Source organism: Macrotis lagotis, chromosome 7, assembly GCF_037893015.1.
Source record: "Macrotis lagotis isolate mMagLag1 chromosome 7, bilby.v1.9.chrom.fasta, whole genome shotgun sequence".
Taxonomy (NCBI): Eukaryota; Metazoa; Chordata; class Mammalia; order Peramelemorphia; family Peramelidae; genus Macrotis; species Macrotis lagotis.
The window spans coordinates 38,409,462-38,430,833 of NC_133664.1; the positions used below are offsets into that span (position 1 = coordinate 38,409,462).

Sequence of the window (21,372 nt, forward strand, 5' to 3'; positions counted from 1 at the left end):
AAATGGAAATAGCATAAGTTAAAATTGCAGAACACAATTGCAATCAGGTTGAGGAAGACCTCAAATATTCAATCAGTTGACCCACTGAATAGAGCACTGGGCCAGGACTCAAGAAGACCTGAATTCAAATTCCTCTTCAGATGCCTCTTAGAGGGGTGACCCTGGGCAAGTCACTTGATCTTTGCATGCTTGTTTCCTCAACCATAAAATGGAAATAGTGGCACCCACCTCCAGGGATTGTTGTAAAGATCAAATAAGATAATGCCCAACTCATAGTAGGGCAACTAGGTGGTGCAGTGGATAGAGCACTGGCCTTGAAGTCAGGAAGATGGGAGTTCATATCCAGCCTCAGACACTTGACTCTTACTAGCTCTGAGAACTTGGGCAAATCACTTAACCCTGACTGCCTCGCATTCAGGACCATCCCCAGTCATCCTAATTCATATCCGGCCACTGGATCTGAATGACTCTGGAGGAGAAAGATTGAAGACTTAGCACAGCTCCCTCCCCAAAACCAATTCATATGCTTGTCCTGGCATCACCTTCTTAATACCCTGGTCTTCTTTGAAAATGAAGGACAAACATTAGATCAGTAGGCTCTATATAAACATTAGCTATTAGAATGATGATGGTCTAGACAATAACTCTTGGGAGACTGTTATTCCCATCTTAGAGAGGAAGAAATTGAAACCAGGGGAAGTTAGGTGACTTTCCTATTATCACATGACTGGTAAAGGTGGTAGGCAGGATTTGAACACAGGTCTCTCTTAATTCTGAGTCCAGGATTCTTCCTACTCGCCATTCTGTTGCTCCACCACTGAGACCTCCTCAAGGCTTTGTAAGCCAGTGGGCAGTCTTTGACAGCGACAACTTAGCTAGTTGTCAGCAAACCCAGCCTAGCTAAACTAACGTCAACTCCATGGTGACCCTGGCAAGGAGGAGTTTTTCAGTCATGACCCTGTGCCAAGTCATAAGCTGGTTAACATCTGTGCTAGTAGAAGGGAGGACTCATCCCAGGGAAATGAAGCCCTGTGATTACTGCTAATTCTCTTTTTATAGTACAGTGTTTATATCCTCAAACAGATGCTTTGGGAATCAGAAAAAAATCCAATAAATACAGTGAAGGTGCTGAGAATTCCACAGTTCCAAAGGCATAAATTACTTTCAGAAGGCCCTGGAGTGCTATTTAGCAAGTTAAGGTTTCCATGAATAAAATGGTCCTCAGGTCTTACTATACCTTCCTACTACCCTTACTTTCATCCAAGGAATAGTACTAGCACCATCCAGTTGAATTAAAAAATAATTCTGATGCTTTAAGAAAATATGAGAATTCTGAGTGGCCCAATGGTTAGAGAGCACTGCATCTGAAGTTAGGAAATCTTGAGATTCTGTCCAAATCCTACCTCAGACAATACCTGTGTGACCCTGGGGAAGTCAAACTTTTTCAGATTCAATTTTCTCATGTGTAAAATTAAGGGGTTAGATTAGATTTATTTGTTCTAAGGTCCCTTTCAATCCTCTATATATGGACCTTATCTGACAATTTTAATGAGAGAAGAAAAGGTGGTAAAAATAATCCACAATTAATTTATATTGGACTCAGGAATTTATCTAGTATCCATATCCATTTGCTTACTGCCTTCCATGGTCAGTTCAGATATCCTTGAACCTTGGACAGGGTCCGGGCTAGATAGCTGAGAGAGATGGTCCTGGGTCATTGTGACTTATTTGAAAAATGAATTAAACCATTCTCAAGAATTTGAAGCTTTCCATAGATTATTCTCCACATTGAAAAGAAAAACAAAAGGCTTCATAGGATATAATCTTAGGAATCTCCTTGCACTGTCTATAATCTATCTACCTTTACCGCCATAGCTCACACTTGTCTTTAAGTCAATTCATTAAATGTTTTTCTTACTATTTAAGGTCTGATGCATCTCTGACGTGTGACCCTGTATAAGTCACTTAATTTCTCTGGGCCTCAAAGCTAGCTAGTTACTTAAGCTCGTAAAATCTTTCAAGTTTAAAGTGCAGAGCAGGGAGTTGGGAAAGGAGTTTCCTGTGCTATTGAAGTCCCAGATCCAGTTTTTTTTAAGTATGCTCCATTAAGTAAGGTACCCTTAAGGAAATAGAAATATAAAGATTAAAATGAGATTTACCTTACCATCAAGAATCTTATATTCTATTTAGGGCAAAGATTTTTATTTTTTATTTGCATCACGGACCCCTTTGGCAGAGAAACTATGGACAAAATAAAATACTTAGGATTGCAAAGGAATCCAATTATATTGAAATTCAGCACCAAAGCATTTTTAATAACAAGTTTATGGACTCCAGATTAAGGACCCATGTTTTAGAGAAGATGAGATATTTCCAAGTAAGTATAAGGTTAAGCAAAACAGTGATGGGGAGGATGAAAGCAGAAAAATTCAACAAAGCCCCTTAATTACATTTAAGAAAATGAAGAATGATATAACAACTGAGGAGGTAGGGAGAGAATTCAAGATTCCCCAGAGGAAATATTTGGCTCCTAAACTGAATTTTGAGCAAGATAAAGAATCTGAAAAGCAGAGATAGTAAGAGAGTGTTTTGGACACTGTGAAGCTCCTCAGAGAATGTACAGAGAGGCAGGGATGGTACTTTTGACTAGAAGACCATCAGGAAACCAGTTGGCTGGAATATAAATGTGGGAAAAGAGATCATGTGAAATCAACTTGAAAAGGGATTTTTGAGCCAGGAGGAACTCCATCTCCCCCCACCCACCCACCCACTGGGAATCATCAAGAAGAGATTGGGTGGCCGATGGATAATAGAGGGAATTCCTTTAGGAGTTTTGAACTGCATTAGATACCTCCATCCTCCCTGAGTTCCTTTCAGATTCTCAGTTTGGAGCATCCTGTTATTCTGGGCTTGTATTTTTCTAATAGTCAAAAAATGAAGATGTAGGAATTTTGAATAGGGGAGTACTCTGGACAGACCAGTGCCTTCAGAAGATGATTTGGGTAGGAAAGGGAGAATGGATTGGAAAAATACATTTAGAAGGAGAAAGATCAATTTGGAGGCCAGTACATAAGGCCCCCAAAGTGGTGTTGAGAGTCTATCTTTTATAGATGGTTGGAATTTTCAAGACGTGGTATCGCATCCAAGATTTTAAGGTGAAAATCTTAGAAATGGTTCTTTGAAAGGACAAATTGAAGAAGAAAAATATTTTCAGATTGACCACTTGGATAGTCCATGGTCTCCATAAGATAAAGGCCATTAAGTCTGGTCCCCTTATTTTACCAATATGGAAACTTGGGCAAAGAAGAGGTCAAGTGAGGTGTCTAGGGTTACTCAGCTGATAAATATTAAATGTAGTATTCCAACTTTCATTTGGTCGACTCCATGTCAATCGTTTTATCTCCTATGCCATTTTAAGGATCTGCATTTTAAGGATCTAGGAGATGATGATTGTGATCACGGTAACAGAATTTGTAAAACACTTTAAGGTTTGCAACATGCGCCATCCCATTTGATCCTTAAGAAAAGCCTGTGAGGCCGGAGGTATTATCATGCCCATTTTAAAGAGCAAGCAACTAAAGCTGATAGCAATTAAGTGACCTACCTATGTGGGTCTATTAAGGTCTGAGAAAAGAATGTAAGGGAGGCCTATCTAATTTCAAATCCAATACTCTATCTACTTTGCCAACAAAACTGCTTCCAAAGACTTATCCAGCCTAGATTCTAGTCCGTTTTGTTGTTGTTGAACCATTTCAGTCATGTCTGATTATCTGTAACCCCATTTGGGGCTTTCTTGGCAAAGGAGTGGTTTGCCATGTCCTTCTCCAGCTCATTTTGCAGATGAGGAAACTGAAGCAAATAGAGGTCAGTGACTTGTCACATAGCTAGTAAGTGCCTGATTCAGATTTGAACTCAGGTCCTCTGACTCTAGGGTCAGCCCTCTATCCATTGAATCATTTAGCTTCCCCCTCAGAGGCCTTTAGCGACCTTCTGAACATTTCAGGTGTCCTTTGCTAAGCTCCCCATCCTCATCTCCTCTGAATGCAAAGCTGACATTTCTACAGTCTCTTAAAAAGCCTTAGTTCCACACTAGTGATTCTAAATCAGCTCTAATGGAAGAATGAGAAGATTCAAGTAATGGAAACCAGTTAGGGGAACAACAAACAAGAAATTCTCACTTGAAAAGAGATTGGGAATCATCTGAACCTCCTATGCAAATGCACACACCAAATCTGCTGCATCAAATTGGATGTGACCTCTAGGACACTTTCCAGCATGGGCCACTGTGTAATCTTGCAAACTCTTGTAACTTCCCACCAGAGGGTTGCAGAACAAGCCAGCTGTTTCACAGCATCTGGAATTCTCCTCCAAATGACTCCAGTAAAGAGAAATTCAATTCCCCTTTATTCCATCTTCTTCCCCAACTTTCTTCCCACCCCCGCTTCTTTCAGAATTCAGCAGTTTTGGAAGAAGTTTGGCAGGGTGACTGATGAGCCAGGGCCAGAGTAAGACAAAGCTCTGGGAAAGTTTTCTTGGAAATCTAGGCTGACCCCTCATCACATCTTCCAAGCTGGTCCCTAGGATACTGAGGCAGTTCTTCCAGGCAAGTGAGGAAATTCTTGTACAGCATTAATATCGATGGGAGTTTGGCTGGGTGGACTGTCCAGAAAAAATGCACTGAATTGCCTTAACCCACAGGTGTATCTCCAATACCCCTGCCAGGCTTTCCTAATGGGCGATATTTTCATGAAGTTCCATTCTTCATTCAGCATGTGTGTTTAAACCTCTCTGTAAAAAAGGTTTTAAACTATTGGTTTGAAATACTGAGGCTTGGACTCTTTTTAAAAGGAAGCCATAAGAAATCAGACAGCTCTGAGATTCAGAGACAAGTAAAATGACCAAATAAAAAAGTATGTTATTTTGGGCCTGAGATTCTACATTATTCTCTTTAAAAAAGCAATGAATCTTAATTTTCCTCTTAAAAGTAGATGGCAGCATAGAAGAGGTCCAGTCATTTCCTTGGCTTTCTTTTCTGATCTTTCCTTTGAGCTTTTAGGTTTGTGTCATTTGGATAAGTTTTGATCTTAAATTTTAAGATGCTCCAAAGCAAGGGATCTGACCAATAATCTGTAAAATGCCTAAGAAGTAAGAGATGAACAGATGATAATGTTTGAATTTTTGTTTATCGAAGTTCCATCAGCTAAAAAGTACTGTTTATTGTCCATGGCAGGGAGTAAAATTCAGTGTATTAATTATCCTTTTATAGCTTCTCTTTTCCCTGCCAAATCTAACTATATTTAGAGCTTTGTGTATGTTGGTATTAACAAAAAGTATTAACAAAGGATGCTGCCTGGAACCATGGTATAAAATGGAGGCTATAAAAAGCCCATATGTGATTGAAAAATCAATCAAACAATCAATCAACAAACATTTAGCCAATGTTTATTGAAGTAAATTGATACAGAATACTCACTGTCTATTGAGAAGAAATAAGATGGGGTGGCTAGGTGGCGCAGTGGATAAAGCACCAGCCCTGGAGTCAGGAGTAATCCGGTCTCAGACACCTCATAATGATCCAGCTGTGTGGCCTTGGGCAAGCCACTTAACCCCATTTGCCTTGCAAAAAAAAACCCTAAAAGAAATATGAACTAATTCCTCTTTTTCTTTCATATTTTTAAACTCCATGTTCACATAGTTTCTGGCATACAACAGAAATCTAATAAATTCTTTTTTCACTCCTTCATCCATGCAGAAATGCAACCTGAAGTAATAGTGTTGGATTTGGATTCAAATCGTGAGAGTTTAAAAATTAATTCTGTGTATGTGACCTTAGATAAACTTTCTATCCTGGGCCTTAGTTTCCTCCTATGAAATAAGGAGTCTCAAATAGATAAGACCTCTTTTATATGTAAATCCTTTGATCCTGGAATGTGAATATTGCTAATTGAGAAGAAAATAGAATTGATTCATTTTTGTCTTTATGTTATAGCACAGTCCCTGATATAATTCCTGTGTTTATTAAATTTCTTCATTAATTCATTTATTCTTCCACATAGAAAGTATAATAGAAAAAGCCCAGGATATGGAATCAGAGAAAGTGGATATGAATCCTGCCTCTACTACCTACATGACTTTAGGTAAGTTGCTCCCTCGATCCAGGACTTGTGTTCCTTCTTCCTAAATCTCCAAGGTTGGACTAGATCAGGGCTGTTCAAAATGTGACCGTAAAACAAAGCTGAGCTACCACAGAGCTCTCGTTAAAATGACACATCAAAGTATAATGGCTGTTGTTTCAGTAAAATGTTTTAAAAGTAAAGTTGAACAGCCTTGGACTAGATCATCCCCAAGATCCCTTCTATGTCTACATTTGGTGATTTTTGAATAAGTAGCATTGCTAATTAAAAAAAATAACAACAGAAATGTTTCCTTCTGCCGTTTTCATCCCAGAATTTAGCCCAGAATCTGGTACACACTAGATGCCTAGTAATTTTTTTTCATTCACTTACTTACTCAGAAAGACCGTATCATATAGCAAATAAACCAATGGACATGGAGATGCTGGATATGGATTTGATGCCTGTGCCATTAGGTAAGTCACATCATTCTTTGGGCCTTGGCTTTCTCCTCTCTTCAGTGAAAGAGTTGGATTAAAAGGTTTTCCAAATACAAAACCTCAGATTCCAGGTTATGGAGACTTGTTCATTGTACTAATACTAAATTCACCATACAATACTAAATTCATAGAAAGTAATTTATACTTTTGTGAATCAATTGACTATAAATGGCCAAGAAAAATGTTGACTTTCTATTGAATCCCAGTTTCCCTGAATATAAAAAAAAAATTGTCCATTTAGCTCTAAAAATATATTTGTAAAAATTCATTTTTATGAAATAATATATTAACAAGAACCCATAATCAATCCACTTTAAAATAATAATTCAATTCAGTAAATATTTAAATGCCTTCTAAGTATATAGAACAATGAAGGTCATTGGGGCAGAATCACAGTTTATTTGACAGTACCATCCTACATGGAGCTTAAAGTGTAGTAAGTGGCGATAATAAAAATACTACAAAATAGCATGCTATATACTATACTATAACTATATTAATGATAATTCGGGAATAGTTATTTAGTAATAGTGTTTAGTAATTTAGCAATAGCTGTTTAGCGTGAAAGTGCTACAGTGTTGTCCCAAAGAGGTAATTCTACTTCAACCACATGATCTGGGTTTAATGAATAGAGATGGACATTCAAGAGAAGATAGGGGTTAAGAGAGAAAGCCTGTAGGAAGATGATTTGGTTGAAATCAATTCTTGTAATCATTTTTTTTAAAAATTAATTTTATTGGTAACTTGTTTTTATACTACATTAGTTTCATAATGTCTTTCTGATCTCTATCTAGTCATCTCGTAACAAAAGAAAAAAGTAATTCAGAAAAAGTAATCAACTTATCAAATTGGTCAGTGTGTTCAATGTTCATAGTCTCCCATCTTTGCAAAGAAAAGAGGGAACAGCTCTTGATCAATTTTTGACAATTCTATGTTCTCCTTTCATCATAACTTGGAGAAAAAAGTGCATGGTTTATGAAATATCCACATTTTGTTTCATATGCACAAATGAGCGTGGATATGCATCAGATAACTCTGATATGGGCTCCATTCCCTTTGAATCCAAGGTACATAATTCAGATTAATGTTAATGTACTTGCCAAATGGAACATCATCTTTCAGTGCCCTTCCTACTCTATCTCTTTTATCTGGAGATCCCTTCAGCCATTCAACATTGAAACATCAGTGAACTTCTTTGTTTATGTTCTAATGTCAAAATGTTCTAATTTCATGAACTTTGATGATTTTCTAAGAATTCAGAGTTTATCCTCCCACTTAAAATGATGTAATGAAAAATTCTGTTGCAGGAGATGATCATCTTGAAGGAAAAGAAGACTCAGGGTCTCCTTTGGAATCTGGCACTCTGAATCTGGAAGATATTTTTATGGATGTAGCTTTCCTCCTCGACTCTTCAAGAAATGTGGGAAGTTCTGAGTTTCAGGAAATAAAAGAATGTATAGCTTCGATACTTGACTACTTTTATATTGCCCCAGACCCAATGACCTCTCGTGTAGGAGACAGAGTATCCCTCCTGAGTTACTCCCCCCGGGGCTATGTACCCAATGCAGAAGAATGTCCTGTCCAAATGGAATTTGATTTAGTTTCTTATGACAGTATACGTCATATGAAAAAGCACATGTGGGAATCTCTTCAACAACTGAATGGTGAATCTTTTGTTGGCCATGCCCTGAAGTGGACAATCGATAATATCTTCTCAGAGGTGCCCAATCTAAGGAAAAACAGAGTTATCTTTGTGATATCTGGTGGAGAGACCAATTATTTGGACAGAAAAGCCTTAAAAGAAGAAGCCCTAAGGGCCAGGTGCCTAGGCTATGCCATCTTCGTGTTATCCTTTGGCCCCAAACACAACCACAAAGAGTTAGAAGAGCTCGCTAGCCCACCCTTGGAACATCACTTGGTTCAGCTGGGCAGAATTCATAAACCTGACTTTGACTATATTGTGCGGTTCATTAAACCATTTCTCCATTCAGTCAGACGTAAGTCATTAAATATTCTCTTCTTTTGCTTTTAAAAGGGTTTGAATGTCTCTGAGTAGGGCCAAAGGATCAGCTCAGTAATCTAAGATTCCTGGAAGTCATCACTGCTGAGTCCTAGAGCCAGGAAGGAACGAGGTAATGTGAAACCCAGGAAGGAGACTATTACCCAGGCTCTTGGTGCATCATTGCCCTGAGGATCCAGGTTCTCTAATGCTGCTTCTAGGGATAAAGTTACTTCAACAGATCCTTTTGTATTCTTTAGGACTGGCCCTGTTGATGTTTTCATATTCCAATAACTATTCTTTCATATGAAGTTCTATATTTTGCAGATGAGCTTGATGGAAAGATGGTTATGTAAGAAGAGTTGGGTTTGCATCTTAACTCTGCCCCATGTGACCTTTGGCAAATCTAGTCCTCAGTTTTCTCCTCTGAAAAATAAAAGATTTAGGTTTAATGATCCCCTCCCTTCTAACTCTAAATCTATGACCTTGTGGTATTAAAATGAGGTTATAGTGAAATTCCATTATGTCTCTGAGCTCATGTGGTGCCAAAGCGTCTCAAGGGTTCTTATACCCCACTTGCTTAATTTTATGTCTTCCACGGAAAGGAGCAGACTCAGAAAGATACAATGGCTTCCAGTGCGTATTTGTAGGGTCAGAGGTGGTGAATAGAGGAGGGAAGGCAGAGAGTAGCTTCATCTTTCCAAGCACATCTGCTAACTCCCCAGAGGGTGCTTAGTCTATAGTGGGTTAAAGCCAACGTATGACCCTCTTCAGCAGTTTCCAATCTGTTTTACCAGCTTTATGAGATTTTCCAGAGATTTCACCATTCTTCACATTCTCTATTTGGGCCATTTCCTAGATCTCCACCTAGTCTCTTCTGGCTCGACCTTCATATTCTGGACTGAATATATAGAGCTTCCTATACAGATCCAGGAGATGAGAAAGAAACGCTGAATCCAAATCTATTTTTCCTCTGCTAATTTTCAAGACTTTTGCATTGTTGTTTAGTGTTTTTCAGTTGTGACTGGTTCTCTGTGACTCCATTTAGGATTTTCTTCAGGAAGATATGTGAGAGGTTTACTATTTCCTTCTCTAGCTCATTTCACGATGAGGAAACTGAGGCAAACTGGGTTAAGTGACTTGCTCAAGGTCACACAGCTAAGAAGTGTCTGATTTTTTCAAGATACAAGTTGGCATATTTGATAAGGAAGCATTTTTGGAGTCAGGAAAGCCTGGATTCAAGAGAGCTTCTGACATGTCCTGACAGTCGTTTACATTCTCATTTACCCTAAGCAAATAGATTCTAAGTTAAGAGTAGGAGCTAAACTTTGTTGATAAAGGTAGTTAAACCTGTGAAGTCAAAGGTGTCGTCCCCCTTGAAAATAAAAAAAAAACTGATGATTTTGCCTTAGAGAATCCAAGATACTATGAGGTAAGACAATTTCATATTAATGAATCTTGGGCATGATTGGGTATAGACTGAAATTTTGACATCGTGCCTGTGTGAGATAAAATACACTCATAGGAATCAAGAGTCTGCAGTCTGAGTCAGGGAGAGGGAAAGGTTTATTTCCTGGGGGAATGGCCCCTTCCATTGCAAAACCAGGAAGTGTGTATCAAAAATAATCACTTGCAGATTATTTTAATAGGAATTAATAATCCTACCTCTAAATTCTGTCTTATTCCCACCATTGGTTGGTAAGACAAGTTCTCAATCTCTTCCCTAATACTATCCATCTGATGCAAAGCAAATTCAATCCTTTTATCCCAATTACTCATAACTAATCTCTATCCTATTAGAAAGTTATAGTTTTCAATCTCTTATTACCATAATTATTCATAGCTAATCTATACCTTATAAAAAGTAAAGTTCTGCAAAACCTCATCATGCATTTCCTTTGACCAAATTAGGAGATACCCAATCAGAAAAAAATCACTTTTAATTTTCTTAAAATTACCTCATTTTCCAAGAAGTGCAGATGCTATGGAAACCAGATAGCATTTTTCTTTTTACTTTTTCAGTAAAAATGAAAAGAGAAAAAAAAAGAGAGAAAAAAATGAAAAGAGAAAGCTTTACATGAAGGTCATTTTCTCCACCCGCATAAGAATGTTTTCTTTCTATATATGAAGAATAAAGCCCAAGGGCAAGAGATAGAGAAGTTCCATTTAAAGTAACTGTAGACAACATTAAATCCTTGTGAACCTACCTCCCTAGGCAAAGCCCAGAAACTATATGACAAAGGTTTTTATGAGAAAACTTCACAGGAGACCATCTCTCACATTACCCAAGGCTATATAGCCTCTAGACTATTGCTAACATGAGATAATTCAATCTTAGAAGATTATGGGATTTCAGATTATAAGGAACTCATGCCAATTCCCACATCTCTTAATGAGAAACTAATAATAATTCTGAACCAAGAAGGAATCTTAGAAGTCATCTAGCCTACCCCCTACATATATGAGGAAACTGAACCCCAGTATGGGAAAATGATTTACCTAAGGAAAAAATAGCAGAATCAAGATTTGAACCTAGATCTTCTGATTTCAAGTTCAGTACTCTTTCTGCTGAACTGTATTACTTCCCAGTGATTTCTTTAAATTCACTAGATAATAAAGGATAGAGATGGAAATATTGTGTCTAGTGAGAGTAACCCAAATACTTAATCAAGTAGCTTTTGAGGCAGCTAGGTATTTCTATAGTGGATAGAGTGCCAGGCCTGGAGTCAGGAAGACACAGCTTCATGTGTTCAAACCCAGCCTCAGACATTTCCAAGCTGTGTGACCATGGGCAAGTCGCTTAATCCTATTTCCTCATTCCCCTCATGTGTAAAATGAACTGAAGAAAGAAATGGCAAATTACTCCATTATTTTTCCCCAAGAAAGTCCCAAATAGGGACAAAAAGACCAACAATTACAAGTAGTTTTTAAAAGCATTTTTTACATCAACTAATGAAAGAAAAGAAAAGTTTATTTTGTAAAAGAAGCATGGAACTTGAGAATTTGCATATATATATATATATAAAACTTATCCTAGCCTATTCTCTCTTTAGGTGCAATCAACCAATATCCTCCTGCAGATTATGCCTCAAAATGTATTGACGTGACCTCTTCTGGACCCAAAAAACCTCAGGAAGAACACACCATATTGTGAGTTGAAAGTGTTTTTAAGGCTTTATGAGAAATGATTATCCTTTGAGATAAATACAGGTTTTGTTTCAGCATATGGAGATGTTTTTCAGATGCTTGATTTTTAAAAATCTTTATTTTTATAGGATTTAGAGATCTAGAGATCTAAGGATTCTCAGAGATCATCTGGATCAAAGGTTCTCAACCAAAGGTCCCATGAATTTATTTTATTAATGTTGTTATTAATATATTTCAATATTTCCATTGTAATTCTATATATTTTATTTTATGCATTTAAAAACATAATTCTGAGAAGGAGTCCATAGCCTTCACCATACTGCCACAGGGATCCAAGACACAAAAGAGGGTTAGTCTAGTCTATCTTACCCCTCACATTTTTCATTGTGAGGAAGGAGAAGGGACCATTAAGGTAAGAGACTTGTTCAGGGTCATAGAGATAACTAATGATAGAGACAGGATTATGAGTCTAGGTCTCCTGGCTCCAAAACCAGGGGGGTTTTTCCCTACTTTAATACATTTTCTGTCCATTCAAAGATTTTTAAGAGTGCTTCTGTTTTTACAACTACAATGGTTTGTTTTAATTTGAATATTTTATAACTATAACATTTGCTGTGATATAATAGAGGACTCAGGGAGACCAAGGTTTGAATATTACTTGTACCCTTAGAGACAAATCACCTAGACTGGAAGTGACTGGAAACAATTCTTGGAAACTCTAAACTAAAGGGAAGTTGCCTATATTCATTGGTGCCAGTAGCTCCCAATACCAATGAACTATCAGAATTGGACCTTCCCATGATCAAAAGGCTCATTACCAGCACTGAAGCCATTCGGTATGGCTGGAAGACAAGAAAAACCTGAGGGGAAAGGGAGAAAAATGACAGAATTGCCAAGAAGATGCCATTTTAGAAAACAGAACTCAAAAGAACTTGAAGCATTTTGCCAAGGTAGACCTGCCAGGAAAACTGCTTTGAATCTTTACTTTGCAAACTATAAGGCCAAATACTCTATAAAATTTAAGTTAAAAAAGGTTTGACATTGGAAAACCTTGAGACATGAGAGGGACCTATTACCTGCTGAAATGTTCTCACATTTCACTGGATTCAGATCACAGTCTTGGGATGATGGGCAGTACATTCCAGTTATGTGGGCCAATAATAGTTGATTTATGTTATATAATTAGGAATCATGTACACTATCCACTATGACTGAAAGTTATGCCCTATCTTTCTCATTCCTTCTCTCTGATCAGCCTTCTTCCTGAGGGATATGAGATGGAGATAGAAAATGGTGACTTCTCTGATGAATATGATTCGGATGACCACAAACTTGTCATTTTAGAAGGCAACCAAAGTGTTAAGTCTGGATATGTTTTTGACTTGGTCCACAAGCTGCATCGTCTCTTTTCTATTGGGGAAGTCTCAATAAATGATCAGGAAGCACCATGTTCAGAAGAAAATACCACCTTTGTTGAAGATGAACAAAAAACTAACAAAGGTAATTAACAATATCCAGAATTGGGATCCCATATAAGAGAAATCTCTCTCTTTTAGACTATGGTCAGATGGTATCAGACCTGAGTTCAAATCCGACCTCAGATACTTAATAATTATTTAACTGTGTGACCATGGGCAAGTCACTTAACCCCATTGCCTTGCAAAAACTAAGAGAGAAAGAGAGAGAGAGAGAGAGAGAGAGAGAGAGAGAGAGAGAGAAGGAAAGAGAGAGAAAGAGAGGAGGAAGGTAAGAAAAAAGGAGAATAAAAATGAAGAGAGGAAATGGTTGAAAAGAAGAGGGACAGGAGAGAATGAAGCTGTGAAAAAGACAATGAAGGGGGAAAATTGAAATGTGAATGATTTAAGAAAAAAGGAAATAAGCAGACAGCAAGAAAAACAAAGACCATTTCTTAAAAAGTTCAAATGGATTAAAAGAGAAAAGAAAAGAAAAAATGAGAAATATTGATTAGAAGTGATAAATATGGGGACAGCTAGGTGGCGCAGTGGATAGAGCACCGGCCCTGGAGTCAGGAGAACCTGAGTTCAAATCTAACCTCAAACACTAAATAATTACCTAGCTGTGTGGCCTTGGACAAGCCACTTAACCCCATTGCCTTGCAAAAACTAAAATAAAAGTGATAAATATAAAGAGAGAGTGCCTATAGTGATGAGTGACTGGGATAAAGTAAGTTGCATTCAGGGAGGTGTTCTGGAAATTTTCAAAGTATGAATCAGTCAGTAATGCTTGGAATACTAGGTCCTTATTGTGGGTGAATTTTAGTACAGTATGTGAATTTTAGGAACAGAGGGTGGATGTGGTTGGGGGGGGGGACCAATAAGTAGCAAAGTTATCATAATGTTGGTACCCAAAGAAATTTTATTGTACCTATCCCATCAATATTTTATGGTCAATTTTGCAAGTGGTGGTGATCACCTTAATAGAATCCAAAGTAAAAGATCATTGTCACTTTTCCTTTATATCAATTATATTTCCAAAATACCCTATCATTTCTCTATGAAGAAATTTAACATCATTTTCAGACCCCTAGTTCTACTACTTACCAATTTTGCCCCTTGTGAAGATTTTCTTTCTTGTTCCAGCTGATGAGATATGTCTGATACATACAACTATAGGCTTTAATAATTTTCTTTAGAAAAGAAACCAGATTTCTTTTTTCTTATGCCAACTTAGGTTTATTTTCAATTTCTACCACAGATAACTGGTAAAAAGTAAAAGATTTTGGATCTTATGCTCTAATTGACCTTGTCTGAGTTTTTGCTAATGCATCATTTCATCATTGGATCTTAATTTAGAGTTCTCATCTGAATGCCTGAAACATCAGCCTCTGGTGGATATCTCTTATGAGAAGTAAAAACCATAGAAAAGCATAGACAGAGGGTATAACTGTAATAGTTTGATATGTGTTACCTTTAAGGTTATTGTTAATTCACTTAGATAAAAGGATTTTTTTCTTTTTCAGATCATGGAGACATAAGATGATGATAACTTCATTAAAAACATGCTGTGACTTGTCATTTGCGTATTGCATGTTGTGAATTTTTGTACAATTGTGTACTTTATGTTGTCAATCGAAGACATGTGTGTCGAGATAAAAATATAGACCACAGATTCCTAATATTTAATGTACTATAATATTAAGAGGTTTTGGTCAGAGAAAAAATAATAAATGCCACAGACAATATATAGTAAGCAATCTTACATCTAGGAAAATACTTTCCCAAATGAAGCTCTACAGGGTACTGGAGTTAGAATCAAGAATTCTTGAGTTCAAATAGTGCTTCAAACACTTACTAGTTAAAGGATCCTGAGTAAGTCACCTAAGTTTCTGTGTCTGTTTCTTCACCAGTAAAATGAGGAGTTTGGACTTAACAACTTCTAATGTATCTTCTTGCTCTGAAACTATTATCCTGTGATTTTCCTTAAATTAAAAAAAAAACATACAACTGGCATAAATAACCAAGAAAAGAAATAACAAAGAAAAAATCTCATAGGTAGCAAAAACATCCTTTCTTGGGTAAGAGTCTCCTTAGAGCTCTTGATGAGCATAAACACAAAGACTAATGGATGATCAGAGAATGAAGAGCTGGAGAAATTCTCTGAATTGGACAAGTGTCTCCAAAGCAAATAGACATTTATTTTGTTAATACAATAACTTAATACAAAAGTGGGCACATTTGAGGAATGCAAAAGATATTGGGGAATATAGTTCAGGATTAAGAAATAAAAGGGATCCAAGACCTGAAAATTTAAGAAATTTCACCCCTATATATCACAGACATTTCTTTAAGAGTCCAAAGACAGGGGCAGCTAGGTGGCATAGTGGATAGAGCACTGACCCTGGAGTTAGGAGTACCTGAGTTCAAATCTGCCTTCAGACATTTAATAATTGCCTAGCTGTGTGACCTTGGGCAAGTCACTTAACTTTATTGCCTTGCAAAAACAAACAAACAAAAAGAGCCCAAAGACACATGGCAAGTATAAAACAGTATAATAAATACCAAAAAAAAAAATGAAAGAAATTGACTATTTCTTAAGAAATAATGAATGACTGACTATTGATATAACAGACATTTCTTAATGAGCTAGCTGGTGATGAACACATTAGAACGAAGTTTGAAATGAAAAGATAAGGAATCAATCATGATAAAGCCAAGATGACAGAGTAGAGAAAATACTCAGCTGAGCTCTTCCAATATTCCCCTCCAAATGACTTTAAAATAATGCTTCAAATTGAATTCTGAATCGGCAGAGTCAACAAAAGGTCAAAATGAGACATCCTTCTAGCCCAAGACTACATAGGAAGTGGTGGAACTAGTTGGTGATGAGAGCAGCAAGAACGGCTTTAGGAATTCTCAAGTTGGAGATGGAAAGATAAGTAGAATACTACACACGTTAACAGCAAGATCGTATGATTATCAACTGTGAATGACTTAACTATTCTCAGAAATATAAAGTTCCAAGTTAATTCCTACGGACTCATGCTGAAAAATGCTATCCACCTCCAGAGAAAGAACTGATGAAGTCTGAGTGCAATTTGAAACATTCTATTATTCACTTTACTTTTTAGTGATTTTTTGTCTATGTTTTCCTTAACATGATTAGTGTTTTTTGCATGATTACACATGTGTAATCTGAATCAAATTCTTGCTGTCTCAGAGAAGGGGTGGAGAAAGGAGGAAGGAAGTGAATTTGAAACAAAAAGAATTTGAAATGAATGTCAAAGATTATTTTCAGGGAGGAAGAGAATTTGGGACTCAAAAAAATTTAACAAATGTTAAAAATTATTGTTATCGATAGCTCATAATTATAAATACTTAAATTGGACTGATTAAAATGGCTTTTGTTAACTTCTTTCCAAAGAAGGACCATCTCTCCTATAGAAAGAAGGCTGTGAATTATGGCAATGTACATTCTTATATTGCAGTTTGAAAGACTTGTTCCTCACCTTCTTGCCAATCATTGGTCAGGATTATAATCTAATTAATACATTTATCCCTATATCCCTATATTCCTATATGTTTTCCTGCCCTGCTCATTATACTAATATAATTAGTGCACAGTAATATGTCTGAACTTCATTAAGCAGGCACAACCCCTCACTAGTTGAAACTACTTTTTGACATCCGGCTCAGTAAGGAGGCTTGATGTTTGGTGCGGACCTCACTCAGCTCAATGATTGGTCAGGATCGTTTCTTTTGTCTTATACTCACATATCTGTTCATAGGCATAATCACAGACAGGCCCCAATCTTGGTAATGTATGTGTGTATATATCATATATATGTAAACTAACAATCAATCTCACATTTCTTACAATTACTATTACATGTAATTGGAAAAATGAAATATCATTTTGAAAGTCAATTGCAAGGGGCGGCTAGGTGGCGCAGTGGATAGAGCACTGGCCCTGGAGTCAGTAGTACCTGAGTTCAAATCCGGCCTCAGACACTTAATAATTACCTAACTGTGTGGCCTTGGGCAAGCCGCTTAACCCCATTGCCTTGCAAAAAAAACCAAAACAGTCAATTGGAAATGAAACAATCTAATCCTAAAGAATAAATGGGTCAAAGAACAAATCATAAAAATGATCAATAATTTCATTAAAGAGAATAACAACAATGAGATAACATTCCAAAATTTGTGGGATTCAGTTAGAACTTAGGGGAAAATTTGTATTTCTAAGTGCTTACATCACTAAAGAGAGAAAGAGCAGAACAGTAAATTCAGCATGCAACTAAAAAAACTAGAAATAGAACAAATTACAAAGCCCTATCTAAACACCAAAATGGAAAATCCTGAAAAATCAAAGGAGAGATGAATAAAATTGAAATTCAAAAAAAAACATTGAACTTGGGACTGGAGGGGAAAGGAAGGGAAAGAATTAAAAGTTCAAAGTTTTGGAAATGAATGTTAAAAATATTGTATTTCCATGTATCTGGGAGAAAATAAACTTTTAAAAGTCATTGGACTGATACATAAAACTAGGAACTGTTTTATTAAAAATGATAAAAAGATAAACCATTGGTTAAGTTGATTTTAAAAAAGAAATAGGGTAAATGCACTACCAATGAAGATGAAATTAAAATAATTATTAAGGAAGAATTTATAACCAAACACCAGATGCAAAATGGATAATTTTGATTGCATGAAATTGAAGGGTTTTGCACAAATAAAGCTAATGTGATCAAAATTAGGAGGAAATAGGAAACTGGGGGAAATTTTCATAGCAAGCTTCCCTGATAAAGGCATTATTTCTCAAAAATATAGAGAACTAAGTCAAATGTATAAAAATAAGAGCAGTTATCCAGTTGGATAATTGTATACATTGTATAGGAAGAGGCAGTATTCAAAAAAAGAAGTCAGAACTATCAATAGTTACATGGGAAAAAAAATGCTCTAAATCACTGTTAGGGAAATGCTCATCAAAACAACTCTGAGGTACTACCACACAACCAGCAGACTGATTGATATAACAAAGGAAAGCAACAAATGTTGGAGGGGATGTGGGAAAATTGCCATTGTTGGTCCAACTATTCTGGAAAACCATTTGGAACTATTACTAAAGGACTACTAGGTTTGTATACCACAAAAGATCAGAGAAAAGGGGAAATTACTTATTTTTACAAAATATTGATAGTAGTTCTTTTTGGGGTAGCTAAGAATTGAAAATCAAGGGATACACCTAAACTGGGAAATGACTGCACAAGTTGTAGCATGTGATTGTAATGGAATATTATTGTGTTTTAAGAAATGAGGAGCGGGGTGGCTAAGTGGTACAGTGGATAAAGCACGGCCCTGGAGTCAGGAGTACCTGGGTTCAAATCCAGCTTCAGACACTTAATAATGACCTAGCTGTGTGGCCTTGGGCAAGCCACTTAACTCCATTGCCTTGCAAAAAAAAAAAAAAAAGGAACTGATTAAGAAATGAGGAGCAGGATGGTTTCAGAAAAAAATGGTAAGTCATATATGAATTCATGCAAAGTGAAATGAGCAGAATCAGGAGAACATTGTATTCAGCACAGGCAATATTGTATGATAACCAATAATGAAAGATTTAACTGCTCCAGACAATGATCCAAGATATTTCCAAATGACCTATAATGAAAAAATATTACTTACCGAGGGAGAAAACTGATGAACTCTAAGTACAAATTAAAGTATATTTTAACTTTATATTTATTGTTTTATTTTGTTTGCATTTTCTTTTACCACATGGGTAATATGAAAATGTCTTACATGACTTCAGATGTATGATTGATGTTGAATTGATTGCCTTCTTAAGGCAGTGAGGGAGAAGAAACAAGGAATTTTAGAAATTAAATTATAAGAAATAACAAAGGTGAAAAGTCATATACAAATATAGCAGCTTACTTAAACTATGTACACGGCGGGGGGAAGGGGAATGGAAAATGGATAAAAGCAAAAATATGAGTTTAGATCATTCCATTTCATTGATAAGTCAAACCAATATACAATTAATTATTCCTTCCACATTGCTGGAATTAGGGGAATGGTACCTCCTGTAATCTGAAAAACCATATGCAAAATTTTTTGATCCTCCCTTCATACCACAGAAGTCCAAAATTTTTCTTTTATTCAGAGTTTACAGCACCTTATTGTAAAATTTGAGCTAAGTATTTGATCAGAGGATATATGTAGATCAATGTAAGTAAAAATATTTTTTCTGTGTCATCTGCTAGCCTTTGAGTATTGTCTACAGCCTCTGTAAACTCCCCAAAATATACATTTAATTTCTTATGCTGACCTGTGGTATATTGAAACCACTGGAAAGTCACATGTGGAAGGAATAACAGTAAAGTGATCACCTTATCGAGAAGGTCCCCAAAGCCCAGAAATAAACTTAAATAACAAAAATTTGATTTCATTGTCAAGAGGAAGCAAAAGTAACCTGGGTTTAAAGTACAAACTATTCTTAAAGTATTACTATGGAGCAAATGGAAGCTTATGAATATACTATCATGAAACAGCCAAAACAGCAATGAAGTTGAAAAAATTGTGGGCAGATTGGTGTGAAACCTAATCTAGCCAAATCATCACAAGAACACTAATTAGATGAAATTGAAAGGACAAGACTAGGCAAAAACTATCAATCTATGGAGGAAAAATCACATGGATGAAAATAGTGTATCATTTAGATCATGATATCCAATTGGAATGGTAACTCTTTGAGGCAATCCATGAGTGTTTATTTTAGTGCTAAAGAAGGGGACAAAGACTATATTTGACATGGAATAGCTTTTTTTTTACTGTAAGTTTTAAGCACCAAACTTCTTCCTATGGTGATATTTTGCTGGTAATCTCCTAATGTTGCAGACTCTTAAGAATCAAAATTATGGCTAACTCAAAGGAAAATGGAGAGATGCTGAACATGTAGAGTAAGATGCAGCAAATTGCAATAATGTACATCTTAGCATGGTATAGGAGAAAGAGCTTTGGGTTGGGAAGAGATGGTAGCGAGGCGGGGAGGGGAACCTTTTATTTTAAATCATTTTTATTGATATTGTTTGTTTTTGTGACACCTGTATTTCTCAGCATTTATTCCTCCCATAAAGTCATCCCTTATATTAAAAAATAAAATAGAGATATGGGGGGAGTTGAGCAAAATTAATCAATTGACTGGAAAATTATGTCAAATGCAGTCTCCGACAGGAACTGGGGAAAATTGCTTCCTTATATGTCTCCTTTAGGGTCCAGATTGCCCATTATAATTTCACACTATTCAGTTTTGATTGTAAAACATTTTGAAAAGGAAATCTTTCAGTCATTTTGGGAGATTGAGAGATAAGCCTGAAGGTTTTATGGAAACATACTCCAGCACACTTAGGGAGGTCTTCTATGAAGAATTCATGATAGTGTGTCAACACATGAGATGAAATGGGATGAGAAAATGGAGATGGGAAGCAATTGGCACTAATTGGAAGAGGAACCACACCAATAAAATTGCAGAACCACAAGGTATCCAAGTAAGAAGCATGAACACAAATGAAATGGGAGATAGGAATTACCCATTTAAAATATCCAATATAATTTGGGGCACAAGACTAATGTAATAAGATTTCCTTTCTCTCATTTATAAAGCTCTTGGCACGGTGCCTTCCTTCACTTTCTTCCTTGGATCTGCCTATTCACATTCTTCCCTATGCTGGAAACATTTCCCTTCCATTTTGTCCCTTATTCATCTTCTATTCATCCCTTAAAAGATAGTTCAAATACTCCCCTGCTCCCCATGTGAAACCGTCTCTATGTCCTACAAGTGGGTGAAATTCTCCCCAAGACTACACAGAGCTCTTTGCTTTTTCCTGCTATATGCATTCATCACCTAATTTTCTTGGGTCACGTTTTTGTCTATATACTCATTGTGCCATTTCTTTCCCTCTTTTCTAATGTAGTTTGTCTGAGCCTGGTGAAAAACTCATTGAAAACAACTAGTCTCATGCCATCTTCTTTTTGTCCTGATTTGTCTTTCCCTACTAACCATTAGTGTTCTATCCCTAATTCAAAAAACATTCTCCTTGATGGAAGATGTGGGGGAAAGAAAGTGAAGGGAAGGAATAAGTCAATCCAGGCACTGC

General features: G+C 36.5%; 1 protein-coding gene across 1 annotated transcript in view; it reads left to right on the plus strand.

Moving 5' to 3' along the window:
* The window catches only part of COL6A5 (collagen type VI alpha 5 chain), a 93,287-nt gene extending 73,174 nt beyond the window's left edge, over positions 1-20,113 (plus strand). Inside the window, 6 exon segments of the mRNA XM_074195784.1 lie at positions 6,057-6,137; positions 6,515-6,589; positions 7,921-8,610; positions 11,666-11,762; positions 13,015-13,259; positions 14,740-20,113. Of these exon segments, the coding sequence (XP_074051885.1) occupies positions 6,057-6,137; positions 6,515-6,589; positions 7,921-8,610; positions 11,666-11,762; positions 13,015-13,259; positions 14,740-14,759 (1,208 nt within the window). The 3' untranslated portion in view covers positions 14,760-20,113.
* The last annotated feature ends 1,259 nt before the right edge of the window (positions 20,114-21,372 follow it).